Consider the following 17852-nt stretch of genomic DNA (forward strand, 5'->3'; position numbering starts at 1 on the left):
ATAGAGAAGTGCAATGCTGCCAACACATGCTCTTAGAGGATAAAGCCAGAGTTAATGGGAAATAGCCCAGCAAAATTACATCACAAATGACAGCTCACTATCCATGCACAATTCCGTGAGTCTCAGGGGAAAGACACAATGGTGTTCAACTTCCACTCAGCAGGCTATTTAGTAGGTGAAGAGTTCTGATTACACTGAAAAAAATGCAAGGAAACTTGCAACATTCATTAGACAAGGAAATTCATTATTATGAAATTGCTTGCATTTTTTCTGATGCCAGTCACATTAAAATTTTGCTCAGCTAAGAAATGGGTTTAAAAATGTGTTCTAGTAAGAGGAAATCAGATAAGGGGTGGCTGTTAAAGGAATATAGTTACTCCAGATAATAAATTCAGCCTGCTATAGAAAGCTTTTTTAGCGCTGATAGATTTCTGCCATCCTCTGTATCACAATAGATGACACACCAAAACCTCTCTGTACTAACTACCAACAAGTACAAAATCATTCAGAAGTGTACTAGACATATAGGGACCTGTTTGTCTTGCTGATCTATCTGGACAGGCCCCCAAAAAGCCAGTTGCTTGATGCAGGTCACTTAGAGTACAGAGCTTTGCATGACAAAAATAGCTACAATACAGTTAAAAACCAGGTGGGTATTTTGACCTTTCTTCTCCATTGGCCTTTATCCTAATTTTGAGCTTACTTTACTGCTGTGATTTATTTTTTCTTTTTCTTCTTTGGATTTTAATTAAATTCTTCTTAGGCTTGCTAGCTTGACATTTTCTTCTTTATTTTTTTTCAATTTAAGAATGAAGGAAGTCTGTTTACCAAGTCAGTTTTCCCCAAATCTCACTGTGTTATGTATAATTTAAATGTGTCATTAATGCACAATATTCAAGTAAAACTTTGTGAATTTTAATCAGGTGGGTATAACAAGCTTTCCAATTATTTTGAAGCTGATTATCACCTGTTACGTAACATACACGTGGTTTTCACAGCTGTGCAGTAATAGAAAATTCTTAGTTTGCATCTAAGCCAAATAGTATTTAGCTCTGAACCAGATCATATTGACAGTGTTTGATGCTGGCTGTCAGGTGAGAACTGGCTTCCTACTAAAATTCAGAAGACATTTTGCTGCTGCTTTCCTTATGGCCAAGATTTCAGCTTGTCTCAGACAGCAAATATGAATTCCTTTTCTGTTTTTTTTTTTTTTTCCAATTTTCTTCTCCTGCACAAATCAATCTTACACTCGTTCAGCTTTATTAGATTTAGTCCCAAATCACCCTGCTGCAACTGAGAACAGAATCAGACCCAGCAATGCACTTTGCCTTTAGAATCATTAACTGCATACTGTACAGTTCCCCATTTCTGTCCAGCTATATGTGCTGTCCAGAGAACCTATATACTGAATTTCCACAGGTTGTGCAACAGTGTCCTTTAGTTTTATATCAAGGACTACCCTGATTAGAGAGAGCCATATCAAGACAAAGCACCACACTTGGGTAATTCATGTGCATAGAATCCACATACAGACCCGAAGTTACTGACCAGGCAAAGTAAGTTCTTCCGATTGTCACACTGTGGAGTTTTTAAAATAAAGTGCTACATGCTTATGGCTAAATCTTATATGTGGCTATTGCATGCACACTTCAGGCTGCATTATCAAAAACTGGAACACCTGCACCAAAAAAGGACAGAGCCTAAGCACTAGGGCAATGACAGGTTTGGTTGGGTGTGGTGTTTTGGTTTTTTTTTTTTTTTTTTTTCATTTTATTTTGCGTTCCAACAGAACATAGAACACGTGAACACACAACAGTTTCCTTCAATGTTCCCCACACAGAGCTGTTCATAGAGGAGGAATACTAAGGAGGAATGTCTCTAAAGCCATAGACAGCTTCTCCATTTATTTCAGATTTTGTTTTGTGGTTTGTTTTTTTTTTTTTTTTGTTTGTTTGTTTTTCATTTGTGTAATACTATGACAAAACAGTATAAGAAAAACTTCTTTTGAGTAGTGTGAATATCAAATAGTATCCATCAATCCCTGAATCATGCTATTCAAAGTGCTTAAATCTACACTAAAAACAGAACAACAGAAAAATACTCTGCAAGTGGCTAAGGAAACCGATCGTCTAGATGCGACTGTGGTCAGAGAGTTACATTCTACATTTATTCCACATCTCAGTCTTTACTTCAGGGCATGTAAAAGGGAAGGAAAGGGGGAAATAATAATGCATTACTGTTAGAGGATATTGGGGTATTTGGCATCCAGATGAATGAAGGAAAATGCCATCCGTGCCTGACAAGTGTCTGTAAGAACAAATAAATATTAAGTTTCTTACACTATGAAAATAACCAAACGTGCAAAGCTCTCTTAAATTTTTGTGTGGCCTGGAAGCTTCATTTCCATTTTTGTAGAAGTTTGGCACATGTCCAGAGGGAGACACCGTAGTAAAGAACAGATTGTAGAAAAGGACTTGAGCAACTTGTCAGAGAAATAAACAAACATTTTTAAGCAAATAAAAATCAATGCACATCCCAAATCTCTATTAGTTTTTTCTGCAGATACTGAGATTGCTTGACTTCCACAACAGGAGCATAGCCATTTCCTCCCAAGCTGTCAGTTAGGGATTACTCCCACAATGATCCCCCAAACTGCAGTTTACCCACTCTCTACCCATCACTTCTCATTAAGAAGACCAAAATAATATAAATTGTACTTTTCTTATTGTGACAATCAGGATGAACGAATCCCACACATCCATTACATTGGCCAATATCATTCAGCTACCATAAAAATACCTAAAGCTAATTAATTACATAAATAGATTGTAAGGTCTGTTTGCCAGCATACCACTTACATTTCTGCCAGGGTAAATCAAACCCATGACTACATGACAGTCTTCTGCATCCAGTAACTGCACCAGCTCCTCTGCTTCTGCTAGCAGAGACTAGCAGAGAGCTTGGCCTGAGTATGTTGTAGAGCTACAACACCGCTCCTCTCTCTTTCTAAAACCAGAAAATACTTTTCCATTATTTAAAACATAAATATGAGTAAGATGCTTATTTCATTTGTCTTAAAGATGTCCAGATGTAAACATAGTGGGTTTTTTTTTAATTCCCTGGCAGCCATGGTACATGCATTATTTGCAACTTCTCAGAGATAGAATCATACATAAAAAATAAAACTAATTTATTTATTCATTAAAGTGAATAAATTGTTTTTAATACTTCCAGGTCTGATTTAAATATTAATTTTGTATAAATAAAGTTTATTCTGAAAACAATTATATTTGTTGGTATTCATGTCATTTTTTTCTGCCTGAGTTCTTATCGAAATAATGTTGAAATTAATGAAGTTTTACTTATCATTACAAGCTAAAAACAAATGAAAGAAGATTTCTTAATCCTGAATATATCATTTTAAAGCACATACAGTTTTTGGAACATTAAAATACAAGGGGACTCTGTAATCCACAGCAAAATAATGTTTTGCTCTTACTCTTTTAGAAAAGAACACTTTCTATAATACAAAGTGACAAACCATCTACAATATTGTCTTTTTATTCCCCTTTGGTTTGGAAGTCATCACTGTAAATATCAGCTGGACACTGCACTTCATTGTCTATTGCCTCACTTGTCTTACTTGCCTGACAATTGTAAATGATCTTATTTGCAAGATTTTGAAAGGGGGGAAGGGAAAAAGTGAAATGCTTAAAAATAAAATCCACAACCACATTAATACTTTTCCAGGAAGTGTTAAAAATAGGGTTTGCTTTTATATTTATAAAAGACATACAATCAACTCATCTTTAAATTGATAATTAAAAAAAAAAAAATATCCCAAACCCAAGAAAGTAAAACCCAAACCATCTCTAGTTTCTACACACTCTGTAGTGACTACTGTGAAGCAACTGATACAGATTGGGTATATTGTGTTGTTTGACAGGTATCTACCAAGTTACATGTTAGATGATCAGACTGTAGTGTTACCCCAAACGGGGGTCATTGTAAGGGCAGGGAAGGAGCAGTGCACATTATGGGAGTAGAAATGAAACTGGAGTTCTCAGTGAGGGATGGTGTCCTTCTAAGAACAAATATTCTCCAAAAGAGGTGAACTGCAGCAGGCATGGCCTTCAGGAATCAGGCTAGGCAGGCCAACAAAATGGATGGTGCTTCTGATATCAACATAGCTTTGTCCAAGCATTCCCAAGAGAGGTTAATAACAAACAAACAAAAAGTCTAAAACTATACTAATGAAGCAAAAATGTTTCCTATCTATACAGCAGTCTCTTCATTTTAAAAAATGTAAATATACAAATTCCAATGACATATAAAACAAAGTTGAAAATGTGAATGGGAAGAGACATGGGTAAAACAGGAAGACTGATGCTACAAAGAAATTGCAAAAAACATATGTACAAGACCCTGTTTTTCCTCGTATGTTATCGATTGTAATGCATGTTTAACAGCAGCAGTCGAGGATGTAGTTCCAGGCACTGGACTGCAGACTCAGCTTCTACTCAAGGGGGTTCATGTCCCCTTGCATTTCGGTCACCAAATGACACTTGATATACTGGTCTCCCGTGGCAAGAGGGGCAGTATCGCACTGTTTGTGTGAGCCTCTTCTGGATTCTGCTCCCTGTTAGTTTTTGTCTGCGGCCGCTGCCCATTTATAAGTGTCATAGGGATGTTACAGTAGGTGTGCTGGTTACCTATTGAGGTAAGTGGCAGGGTGCCGGTAGGAGGTACATCGTATTCATAGCTTCGATAATAGTGTTTCTGGCGCAACTGTGAATGGTATGTGTTATGAAAGGTGGAGCGCAGGTCTGGATGGGCAGTGGCAAGAGCAGTGGAGGTGGCAGCAGCCATGGAAATTGCAGAGACTGTCTGCAGTTCCCCAAAGGGCCCCTGCTCACTGACATCTAAAACCTGCTCGTGTGTGATGGGTTCAATCCTCTTAAAAGGCATTTCGTACTGTAAACGTTTCCAGAACTTAGAATTCAACTTGTTGCATTTTGGTCCATGCCATTTAATGACAGTGAGGAGCTTGATGGTGTGTTTTAGGGCCTCAACCTCCTGGTAGTTCATAACTCCTCGTAGTTCACTGCATTCAATCAATATCACTTTGATTTCGCCCGTGACTAACATGTTTCGAAGCCTCGTTTCCAGTTCAAAGATGCTCCAGCCTCTTCTTACCACATAATTTGGAGTCATGACGATGATCAGTCGCTTGCTTTGGTCTACACATCTTGCCACATCTTCAATGTAGGCTACAAAATAAGACAACCGCTCAAAAAACAATCTAAGAAAACATTCTGCTCCTTTAGACTGGGGAGAAACAAGAGACAAATCCCTTCTCCTGGAACAGCTCACTGAAATATGCAAAAACATCACTTGCAAATGTGCCCAGTTGGCTTGGCAGGACATGGTCAACCATGGACAACCCACTCTAGGTGTCCCTGCTTGAGCAAGGGGGTTGTACAAGATGACCTCCAGAGGTTCCTTCCAACCTCGACTGTTCTGTGATGCTGAAAACATCTATTCACAAATGCACTATGGATTGTGTTTGTTCATGAGCTGTGGTTTTGTATCAGTACCTATATCCTTAGTAGAACAAGTGTGTTCACCATAATTTTTTCTCTTTAAAAAGGCAGTCAACCAAGCAGGCAAAGTAACAGCAACTATGTGCTTCAGGGGCTCAGTCTCAAACCCAAATGATACTCTAAGGTGTACTGTAGGCTTAGAATCTTCTTTTCCTTTCATGTCCCTACCACACACATTCTTAAAAACAGTGTTGTCTCCTGAAAATTAAAGTTTAGTTTTCTGTAGGTTGAAAAAAACATCCATGTGATTGTTTGATGTTGTGTTTTGTCTATATCAAGCATAATTTCTTACCTTTAGTAAAAGATATTATCTTAGTAGCTGGCTATAGATTACACTGAATTTACGAAGAATACTACAATTTACAGAAAATTACTGTACAAAGTTTGGAATGTGTGAAAGAAACATGAAAAAGATCTACTTGTACCAGCTGGAATCAATTCTAATTTTCACTCTCTGAAAATGATCCAGTACCTCCACTACACATTTATCTTCAGTGGACACTAGCAGATCTCACTACTTTGCTCTGCTGTAGATGTTACTGCTCAACCTTTCCCTTAGTCCAAACACTTTTTCCTTCCTGTCTGAATTTCTCTGATAAATACTTTGAATCATGGATACCTTTCCAGGCAAACTCTAAGGAACAGAAAACAAAGATCTTTGTATTTATTTCTAGATATGAAAGCTCTCAAAAAATATGTCAAAAAATGTTAGTCTTATTGATTTCCTTTGCTTATGCATGCCCTTTCTGCACCATCTCACCTTCAATCAATATAACACAATTACTAAAACCCAATCTTCTTGTCTGGGAAACACACATTAAGTGTGTTTGGTGGCTTATCTTTACCGTTCTCTAAGACAAGGGAGGAAAGATGATGTTCTGAAGGAGTAGGTATAGAAATGATACTAAAGCAATCACTGTAATCACTGCATTTGCTATTTAGGAGACACACAAGAATAAAGACATGACTTACTTCCTGTGGGAATCAAATCTCTGTCTGGTATGAATAACTTGTATCCATAATGCTTTTCAAGCATATCTGGTAGGATCTCAAGAGCGAATCTTTCTTCTTCTCCAGTTTCTTGATTCCACTGGTCAGGATCCACTTTGGTATAAGATAGATATGCATCGTAGTCTTTGTTGTCTGAGGAAAGAGAGGAAGAAAATAAGATAGTTTATTCACTATTCTTGCAGATTTCCTAGATAATTCCCCAAAAATATTTTCTGGAAGAATTTTCCAGGAATAGGAAATTGTTTAGATAAAATGCAAACTTTCACCAATCTCCAGATATGAATCCATTCACCTTTCCTGTTTCACCTGGTGGAGATAATCCGTATTTAAATAGATGCAAGGGATATGGGATTCACAACCATAGACTAAAGTCAGTTTGTGTATAAACATTTGTGTAAGGCTCTGTATGAAGGAAATCCTCTCAACTGTGGGGTGACAGCTTGTGAGCTCAAAAGAAAAAAGCCGCTGAAAAGAATTTGAATTCTTTTCTAGCTTTAAAAGGGAAGAGAAAAGCATGGGAATACCAAAGCTCATGTGCAACTGTCTGTGTTGCATAGCAAAAATGTTTCAGTCTTCCCAGATTTTTACTATAAATTTAGAACCTGGGGCTGAAATGTTCTTAGTGTATGTTAGTTTTACTTGTAGAACTCATTGGCTTTCCAGATCTGAAATTATTGCCAAGCTTAAATCTTTGCAGCATCAGCTCCTGATAATGCAGTTTAAATCTCTTGAATTGTGTGCTTAAATTTGCAGATTTAATGTTGCGTTAATGTACATTTCATTGCTTAACAGTGTGTTATTTCATTTCAATAGGAAAAATAAATGTGCCTGTTTCTTAAATGTGCCTGGTGTGCCTACTTGAAAGACTGAATCAAAAGAGCCATAATTAATTTTCATTAGGAGGTCAATAATGCCAAGTGCTTTGGAACTAATTCAGTAGAATGAGAGGTCTTGTTTTGACTTTTGTTGTGAAGAAAGCAGAAAAAAATCAATGGCAAGAGTAATGAAATGTTAACATCATTCTAACTCTCTTGACAACATTATGCACAGGCTATCAAGAATATCAATTGCTTGTAAAAGAGACCTGATTGAATACTCCACTCTGTGTCATAAGTAACATTATATTCAGTCAATGCTGACTCCAGTTATTTGCTAAGCCACTCCTTCCCTCATTTAACACCTTTTTGTACTCTGGTAGCATTATTCAGAAAAGTCTGCCAAATGTAGGGTGGGTGCAGAGAGCATAAATGAAAGTCATGCAATGGTGCTAATCTTGAAGAGTCCACTCTTCCTTCTAAGGAACCACGCATACTATGCTCATTAACATTTGCAAGTGGCAAAATTAATTATTAGGTGCTCATTCCTTCCCCTGCACACTTTTTATGTCAATATTATCTATTGGATTAGTATATCCACAGAAAACAAAACAAACAAAATAGAAAAAAAAAAGACAAGAGAAAAAGAAGCACTGTCTTCCATGGTTCATTCTTTCCATTATTTTTCTTCAGTATATTTGTGAAACCATGATCCTTAAAAGCAGAAAAGCTCCTAATGACTTTGACAATATGCTGAAATAACACTGGCTGGATCAAGAATGAGATAGAGGGAGATTACATAGCGGGTTTGTGTTTCTTCAGTAGGACAGTATTAACCCAGCAACCAAGTTAACACATAGAGAGGTCAAGAAATAAATGGGGAAATTATGATAGCTGGCAAAATGCTGATACGGTAATGCCATTTTCTGTTGTTACAGTAATGGTCATAACTACAGGACATACTTGAGAACAGCATTGCTCTGCTGAAAGTCTTTGAGTAAAGATGAGAATATCTCATTTCTCAAAAGGAAAAATAATAAATAATGCAGTATTCAAACTGTTTTAAAGTCTCAGGGTATTGTCTGTTAAAATGGTTTGCACATTCTTACTTAGAGAAAAAATTATTCATGCTATGCCACTGTTTTTCTTACATATGTAAATATCACACTAATGCATGTATTTGAAATACACATTTTTCATACCATGGCAGCTCCAGCATTTCCACTGACTACAAATGTATCACCCTGTATTTCAGGGAACATTTCTTTTCATCCCAGTTCCCTAGTTTTAATAGCATTTGAAGGGCAAAGAATAGCCAGGATCTACACAATGTCTATATCTACTTAACGGGTCCAGGCAATTGTGAATTCATTTAAACTCCAATCCAGCAACATATGTAGTCCAGTTTGGGAAACTGTTAGATGCATTAGCACAGTGGTTTCCCTGAGCTATTATATTCCCCATCTGTCAGGTTTTTTTTAACTTACTTTGACAAAAAGTAAAAAAGTTCAGCTTACAGCAGAAATACCTTATGTGGTAATTTCATTATCTGATGGGCTGACATACTGGCATGAGCAGATAATTTGCAAATGTGAAATGCCTGGAATACACAGGGGATGATCACATATGCCTTCATTTTACTTCTGTGATATTTATGTATTAGCCTGCTTTTAGTTAATTAAAATTATTTGGGTTACATTGCCAGCTTTGTGAAACATTTTAAGAACTACAGCAGGCAGATAGCTATCAGAAGCTGTCTTTTCTGTGACATGATCAAAGAGCTATGGCATTATTTACTATTTTCTCTAATTGTTACAGATAGTAAAAAAATGTAGAATTTAATTTTTAATGAAAAATTGAGAACTTATGAGATTGTTGAAATCTCCTATCTCCAGGAAAGTACTTAAATACACAGTAGTTAGTGTCTCTTCCTGTGGTTTTTCTCAGTTAAATGCTCCCACCTACTCCTGCTTGTAATGGGTGGGACTGATGCCTACATTCTAAAGAATATTTCTGATCCTAATTAATGTTTTTTAATGTGCTGTCCCAATGGGCTGAGAGGGAGAGGTGGGAAGCCTGCAGACATCCAGATCTTATGGCTGAGTCAGACCCTGGGAGCTGAGGCTTGCACCTTGCCAGTCTTTTGGCCACATTACATGGAAGCAGGAGGCTTTTGGCTTTTCTCTCAAGTCCTTTGCTCTTGGGCTGTTTCCCATGTTCCTTCCTTTGAGCAACACACCTGGAATTCCCCAGACTCCCAGCAAGCATGCAAAAATCCATCACACCTTTGTGTTTTCTGGACCATTCACTGGAACAGGTATTTTATCCATGAAAATATTTGGTGTCAGTATATCTGCCTTTTCCAAGAAAAAGAAAAAAACTTCACCAGAAAATTTCTGATCTGGTCCTAATCACAAATGAAGTCACAAAGGACTTGATATTACTACTTATATTATTAGGTAGTATGATAACTACAGATTTGGCTATTCAATAAGTACAGATGCTGGCTGGATCTAATATTCAGTGGCAAATTAAGCTTTTCTTTAAAATGAGAATTTCCTTATTTCCCTTCATCAGCAAACAATTAAGTCTTCCATCCAAGAATCCTTAAAATGAAAATGTGATTGTTGCTTGCACTTTGGCTTTAGATATAGATGATGCCATTTCAAAGACTTGGTTTTGTCAGGCTCCTGTGCACTAGCAATAAACTGGAATATAGTTACTGTTTCTTCCCACACTTAGGAAGAAAAATACCTGCTAATAACCAAAGGCAGGGATGTTGATCATTTAACCTGAAACTTTTTTGCTTTCCCGTAGAGATTGAAAGCAATTATCTACATATACTTTTTTTATCTGAAAGCACTTTTATTCCCTTAACCATTTTTTTTAGAAACGTATCGGAATAAATCATCTTGCTTTGCTTCCAGGTATGTTGCAGAGCTGTATTATGTAATGGCTGTCCTTTAATTTAGTGAACACAGCTGAGTATGAGATACAGTATCATGCAACAGCAATATTTTGAAACACTTTAGTATAATGAATTTCCTCTTCCCATTCTTTGTGAATGGACAAGTAATCCTCTTCAGTTATGTGGTTTGTAGTTGCTTTCTGCTGCCTACAGGTAGTATATAACTAGAATGAAGCTCTTCAACTCAACAGCCTCCATGTCTGTGAAGTTTTGTTGTATCCATTAATTGAAACTATTGAAATAAAACCTAAAGCAGACCTTGCATGGCCAAATTCAACCAGACTTGATGCAAAAAATGTCTTTGTTATTGCAAAGCAGATAACCATGAGAGCATGTGCAAGCTCTGGATTAGTTCATCACAGCAGGCTCAAATACAGCCTGTGCTCGAGGTATGATGCATTCAGTCCAAAAATATTTCGGTCAGCTCAAAACTACTGGTACTGCAAAGACTCTGGTCAAAACGGACTGTCACATACAATCATTTTAACTCTTTATTGAGTAGAAAGAGAGTGAGGACACTGAGTAATAAACATGGAGCTGTGCTCAGCTACAGGTCTGACAAAACTGGATAAGTCTTAGGGGTAAAAACTGAGGGTGAAATCCCAGCTTCATTAATAACACACTGAAACGTTACTACTGTTAGTGGCCCGGGATTTTAGCCAAAACACCTGTTGCTTCATTACAACATGCATTCCTTATTGCTGTCCATTCCTTTCAGTACTTATCCAAATGTAGAATGTTATCATACTGACCTAACAGCCTATGATGGAATGACTGGCTGGGTAGATGAGGGGAGAGTAGTGAATGTTGTCTACCTTGACTTCAGTAAGGTTTTTTACACTCTCTCTGTAACATCTTCACAGGTAAGCTCAGGGAGTGTGGGTTAGATGAGCAGACTTTCAGGTGGATTGAGAACTGACTGAATGGCAGAGCTCAGAGGGCTGTGATCAGTGGCACAGAGTCCAGCTGGAGGCCTGTCACTGGTGGGCTCCCCAGGGGTCAGTACTGGGTCCCATCACATTCAGCTTATAATGACCTGGGTGAAGGGACAGAATGTACTCTCAGCAAGTTTGCTGATGATACCAGACTGGGAGGAGTAGCTGATACACCAGGAGGCTGCGCTGCCATTCAGCGAGACCTGGACAGGCTGGAGAGTTGGGCGGAGAGGAACCCAATGAAGTTCAGTAAAAGCAAGTGTGAGGTCCTGCACCTGGGGAGGGACACCCTCCCATGCACCAGTACAGGTTGGGAACTGACCTGCTGAAGGGAAGGCAGCTCTGTGGGGAAGGACTAGGAGTTCTGGTGGACGCCAAGTTTCCCATGAGCCAGCAGTGTGCATGTGGCCAAGAAGGCCAATGGGATCCTGGGGTGCATTAGGAGGAGCACGGCCAGCAGGTCAAGGAAGGTGATCCTGCCCCTCTGCTCTGCCCTGGTTAGGCCCCACCTGGAGTGCTGTGTCCAGTGCTGGGCTCCCCAGTTCAGGAGAGACAGGGAACTGCTGGAGAAGGTCCAGCAAAGGCTGCAAAGATGATGAGGGGACTGGGGCATCTCTCTTATGAGGAAAGGCTGAGAGAGCTGGGCCTGATTAGCCTGGAGAAGAAAAGACTGAGAGGGGATCTTATCAGTGTCTACAAATAACTTCAGAGTGAGTGTCAGGAGGATGGGACCAGGCTTTTTTCAACAGGGCCCAGCAACAGGCCAAGGGGCAATGGGCACAAACTGCAACACAGGCAGTTCTGTCTGAATATGAGGAAGAACTTCTTTACTTTGGGGATGACAGAACAGTGGAACAGGCTGCCCAGAGTTGTGGAGTCTCCTTTGGAGAGATTGTAAACCCGCCTGAACGTGAGTCTGTGCAACCTGCTCTAGGTGAACCTGCTTTAGCAGGGGTTTGGACTAGATGATCTCCAGAGGTCCCTTCCTACCCTGACCATTCTGTGACTTTGTGATCATACTCCCTGTAACTTTCTACAGTGATAATCCAGCAGAAGCAATATAAAGTTTTAGAGGATGAAGTTTCAAATGCTGCTTGTTATTCCAAGGATGTGCTCAGCAGCAGTCACTTAAAGGCTCAACGTAAGCATAAAATGAAACCCAGACTCTATATGCATCTACTTTGACACATGCAAATGGGATCTTTGGGTAAGTAAATTGCTATCAGACATCTAAGAACTCATCGGTATGCATGCTCTTTTAGCAACTACACATGAAGAAATGGTAAGTAAGCTGGTGCCTACAGAAAGATAGATAAAACTTTCTCTTCTACAGAGACCACCAAACAGATTCAGCCTTGCATTTGTGTTGTAAATGTACATGTTTTCTAGTGATTTCCATGTTACGCTTCAAGAAGTTAGCAGTCTGGGCCTTTGAGGGTTCATTAAACCTTAAACATTGCAGATATTTCTGCTAATGGGGGCAGAAAAATGATATATATATGGATGGAAAAATAAAAATAGCAAAAAAACCTTTATAGACTAAGTTTTTTCTTATCAGTCATGTTCAAGCAGATGATAAATTCTATCTTTCAGCTGACATGACACATTTAACACAAGACAGATTAAAAGATCAAAACAAAAAGAAATTCTGCAATGTTGTGTTTCACAGTGAATCTTATGTTAATGAAGCTGTAAGACTTGGACACTAGGGTCAAGCCATGCCTCTGTGCGTCCTGAAATACTTCAGAGTAATTAGCAGCTCCTACAGAAACATTTGGTGCACTGAAGGCAGCTGATCACACACAGGCTGCTCTGCAGCTAGGAATAGCCAGCAACACGTCTGGCTCCTGCAGATCTCCCATTTCTAGATCAATAGGAAACTGGAGAGATGATTCCCTTCCTCTTCACCAGAGCACATGCCAGCCTAGTAAAGACTCAGATACTCATTATTGGAGTGTAGGAGCAATGTGCTGATTTACTTTGGAGTTTCAGGATTTCAAGTGAGGTTCTTAGAAATGACAGACTGGATCCTCCCCGTGCTGCAGGGAGTTGGAGTCAAATTGATTGCAGGGGGCTTTCCTCTTTAAAAAAAAGTGCTGTATTCAGGAAGAGTTGCAAACTAGTGGGCTTTCAAGATTTCACAGAGACTGCACTTGCTTCAAAATTATAATGATTATGACACTTCAAACTCTGTATTTGTATCATTATTTGTGGGACCATATTTAATGTACACAATGCAATAATGTTCATCACCCTTAAGGTAATGGAAAAAGTAATTTAAATGCTTAGCTGAGTAAAATGCCCAAATCCTAAGTCTTTCAAAATGTTTATAATTTTCCTTACACTATTTACTGTTGCTTATGAATATCACCTTAACATTTTCCTTTATTTTTAAATGTCAAGCCCTTTTATTGTTAATAAAAATTAAGAATACCAACACCAGCTTCTTCCACGGCAAAGTATTTGTTAAGTGTGACATTCCTAATGATAATTCATATCCTTGTGCAGAGTGGGTAATGGTGAATCAGAGGAAAATTTTGTAAATGCAGCACTGGGGAATAGGTTAAAAAAGCGCAAATAATTCTAAAGGTGATCTTGAGTATTCTCCGCACCATAGACCAGAAAAAAAGTAAAGTCCTTTGTCCCTTTTGTTCCTAGTAGACACATTTATGAAAATATTAAAGCAATGGACATACTTTTTTTTCCCACCCTTTTTTTCTCCTCTTATTTCTTCTCCCCCCTCCCCAAGCCATATCGAATTTTGGAAGTCTAAAGAACATGACAAAATAAAAGAAATACCAGTTTAAAAGTTGATGTTATAAGAACATCTATGAGAACCCCAAGATATCAATCTTGCTTTTGACATTTCTTCAAAATTGGGAGTGATTCCCAGCAGACAAAAGTTCAGCCAAAAAAGTAATACGATAAGATGATTCCAAGTGTGAAATAAATTCTCTTTGTAAGCTATATTTTCACTGGTTTTCTGTAATTACAGTTAAATTTGTCATTGGTAGATAAGTAAGATAGAATATTACTTATTTAAACTGAATAACCTATTATTAAAGTTTTTTTTCTCTTATATTTAGGCTGATTTTGTATTCCTAACTAAATGAAGAGCGCATCTCAAATGTTTCTCAGTCATTCTCATTAACACAGAATTTTAAATTTATTATTACTACTGAACACATCCTACATATTCTACTTTCAATATAAAAACCTGATGAAACATTAATCTTAGAAGTTGCCCTTGACATATAGGAACATTCATAAGGTCTTATAAGAGTTTCAGAACATTAAAAAATAAAGAGGTTAAAAGATGATGATCTAAATTATTCTCTTGGTTGCTGTGAATTATTTGCAGGTCAAACACCAAGCTAAAAACCCCTGTATTGTTAGTAGATATTGAAAACCTAAATGGTAACTACCTAGCTGGAAACGTAGCATAATAGTTATCTATGAAAGATTGGAAGAAACTAGCTATTTCCTAGAAAGTAGGAAAAGACACTAATAAAGACTGTCATGTAAAGTCTGGAAACAGAGGAATATGATTTTTTTCTATAATGTAAAATTTCTTAAATAAAAATCATCAAGAAGTGATGCTTTTATTATGGTCTTAATTCAACAAAGTAACTAGTTACCTGTATAAAACACATGCTTAATTTTATGTATATTCCTTAGTTTTGTTGATCTCAGTGACAGTACTTGTATCTTGTCATTGGGTTAAGTATTTTGAAAACCAGAGCTAAGACAGCCTTGATCTAGGCAAAAGCAGCAAAAAGTTAATATAAACCAAACTTAAGGGAGAAATGGCTTGGAAAGAAACTTTCAGTTTAAGATTGTTGAAATCAAATGCCAATATGCTGTGTTTATCTCATTTACTTTTGAAATCTGAAATGTTCTTTGGCCTTTGATATAAAAACTTTAAAGCTTAGAACCATTTGGCAGAGGTGCTGGTTGAGGAACAAAAGGTATCTCGGTCTTCATTGATTTCTATATTGCAATTTTATTTTTTTTTTCTATTTTACATTTGGAATTTCTAACCTATAAAAATCTTTTAGTTTAGAATCTAAAGATAATCTTGGTGATATTGTTATTTTATTTTTTAAATATTTCTATATATATGTAGTTTAGAGTCTATGAAATAGGAAAAGAGAACGAAGCAGGATTTCGAATTAGTAAGTTTCAAGGACAGAACCTAGAAAATCTCTTCTTCAGTGAAAATATAAATTGAGATTTTATTGTTTGAATTGCATTTCAGATGTAAATAAACAACATAAACAGGAAAAGTTAAAAGAAGCAGTTCTTCAACAATAAAACTGCAACTAAATAAGATAGGAATCCCTTTCTGTAACCAGTAATATTTAGAAAGATGAAAGCTGTGTTTTTCTAAAGGTGATTTTAATAGAATTTGAAATTTATATTCATAGAGGTGGATTTCTTATTGCTACAATTTGCCATGGCCAATAAGAATACATACACAGTGGCAAGGCTGCTATTGCAAACTTATTCTATGGGTCCCCAGGGAAGATTCTGTAATTGCAAAGTCACTAACTTCAGCAGTAATTCCAGTATGCTATACTTGCATAGCATAACCATTAACATAAGTGCTTTGGCAGCGCCTAAGCCATTGGCAAAAGTTACATTCAAAAGTTAGCAACCAAGTCACACTGAAACACGAAGAATCTCAAAGCATTGCCTTTCCTTGCTGGTAAGAGGTTTACTGGGGTTAAACCCGGGAAACCATGGCAGAGTATGTCTTACCTGCTCTTGTCTTCTACAGTTAGTATTATCTGGTCAATCCCATAGATTTGTCTGTGAACCCTGCTTAGCCTTTTGCAGCTAAATAATACTAATGACAAAAATCATGGTTACCTAAGGACTCCCAGGTGCAACAGAGACTTCAAGGCAGAAACTGTTTCACCAATCTCCTAATCTGAGCATTGATTTGCTTCCCCTTAGCAAGCAGTAGAAACTCATCTCTTAAGAAAGTGCAATGAGCACTGCCAAGAAACAGCCGCTATAGATGTCATGTACCAAAGCCAAACAAGATTTCCTGAATTTATAGAGCTTAGCAGTGACATACTTTAATCATGTTAGGAGCACTTTGGGTTTTTTTAGCAAAGGGGAAGGAAGGGAAGCAGTAACCTGCAGAATTGAAAGTGAAACCAGAGAACTCCCCAGCTTTGGCTCCCAGGTGCCTTCCCTGCCTGCACCCCAGCTGCACAGCTGAGAAGATCAAGGACAACATGCAGTGCTCCTGTCCAACATTGTAGAAACAGCTGATGGGACATAAAAGCCCCAAGGATCACTGAGAAGGTCATCATACCAGCTACTAAGCAAAGCTCTTACTTTCTAGTTGTCAGCTGCCTATAGGGGTTTTTTTTGTTCTTGAACCTAAAGCTTGACTTCTCATCAGCCAAGCTGAGAGAAAGGAAATTTTTAGTAAATTTCATTATAAAACTATTTACAGCACATTTTTTCAGACTTTCCCTTTAATTGCTATTTTTTTAAATCTTATCCATTTTAATACCAGCTTCTTAATGTAAAATTTCTCCTTTTTATGATAGTGTTCACCCCTTACTTATTTACACTTGTAAATGTTTACTTGCATTTTTATTCTTCTCTGGTAGTTAAAGTACGATACTTAGTTTGTTCATCAAGTTATTTAAAAACTGGGAAAGGCAGCAAGAGAAGATCCCTGGAAAATAAAAAGATATAAATGGTAACTGCTAAAACACTCCTCAGAGGACGAACGTGCTGTAATCTCTTGTGCTGGAGCTCAATGGGCAGCAAATGGAAGAAATAATGACTTCTAAAAGTGGCTTTTACTAATAATGTGTTACTCCTTAATGGAGTGCACTTTATGGACAAGGTTTTTTAAAGTAAGCTTTTAAGTTTAGAGCTGCAAACCTGAAAAGGTTGCCTGACATTTAACAATGATCAGCCCTCAGAATTTCCCAGCAAAGTATCTATTTCTGAAAATGTTGTTGTTTTCAGAATAATACTGGGCATTTCTTTGTTTGCATACCACTTCAATGTATCCTTTTTGTTACATATGTGGCGACATATTAAACTGCAATTCTCCATGTAAGCAGATTTGGGAGTTTCTGACCGCCAAACAGGTAGAGGTGAGTTGTACTTCTGAGATGCAAGGTCACGCCAAGTACCTGCAGGTGAGAAAACTACCGCTTTGCCCAGGGTCAGTGCTTTTATTGCCCCTGTGCTCCATCTCCCAGGGGGATGTATCAGACATTCACAATGAGGTCCCCTGACTAAACACCGACATGTGGCACAGCTCTACACTGAAGGACACAATATGGTGTCCGTCATGCAGTCCCCCCGTGTGGAGTGCAAGCGGAGTGGGAGGAAAAGCAGTAAAATATACACTGGATTTGATTACTTTCCCATTTAGTAGGAAAGGCAAGGAACTAACCATGAAAACAGAAAAGAGGGTTTCAATGCTCATTCCCAGAAGACAATAAAGATGAGACTGAGTTAGTGTTTGTAGGAGCGAGAAAAA

At 37.8% G+C, this 17852-nt stretch overlaps 1 protein-coding gene across 1 annotated transcript in view; it reads right to left on the reverse strand.

Annotated features, from left to right (window-relative positions):
* Positions 1-1740: 1740 nt before the first annotated feature.
* The window catches only part of IL1RAPL1 (interleukin 1 receptor accessory protein like 1), a 777597-nt gene continuing 761485 nt past the window's right edge, over positions 1741-17852 (reverse strand). Inside the window, exons 10-11 of the mRNA XM_080377620.1 lie at positions 6576-6746; positions 1741-5270 (exon numbers count right to left, since the gene is read on the reverse strand). Coding sequence (XP_080233746.1) covers positions 4552-5270; positions 6576-6746 — 890 coding nt within the window. The 3' untranslated portion in view covers positions 1741-4551. The remainder of the gene's footprint in view (positions 5271-6575; positions 6747-17852) is intronic.

The sequence above is a fragment of the Falco punctatus genome (assembly GCF_963210335.1).
Source record: "Falco punctatus genome assembly, chromosome: 2".
In the NCBI taxonomy this organism is placed as follows: Eukaryota; Metazoa; Chordata; class Aves; order Falconiformes; family Falconidae; genus Falco; species Falco punctatus.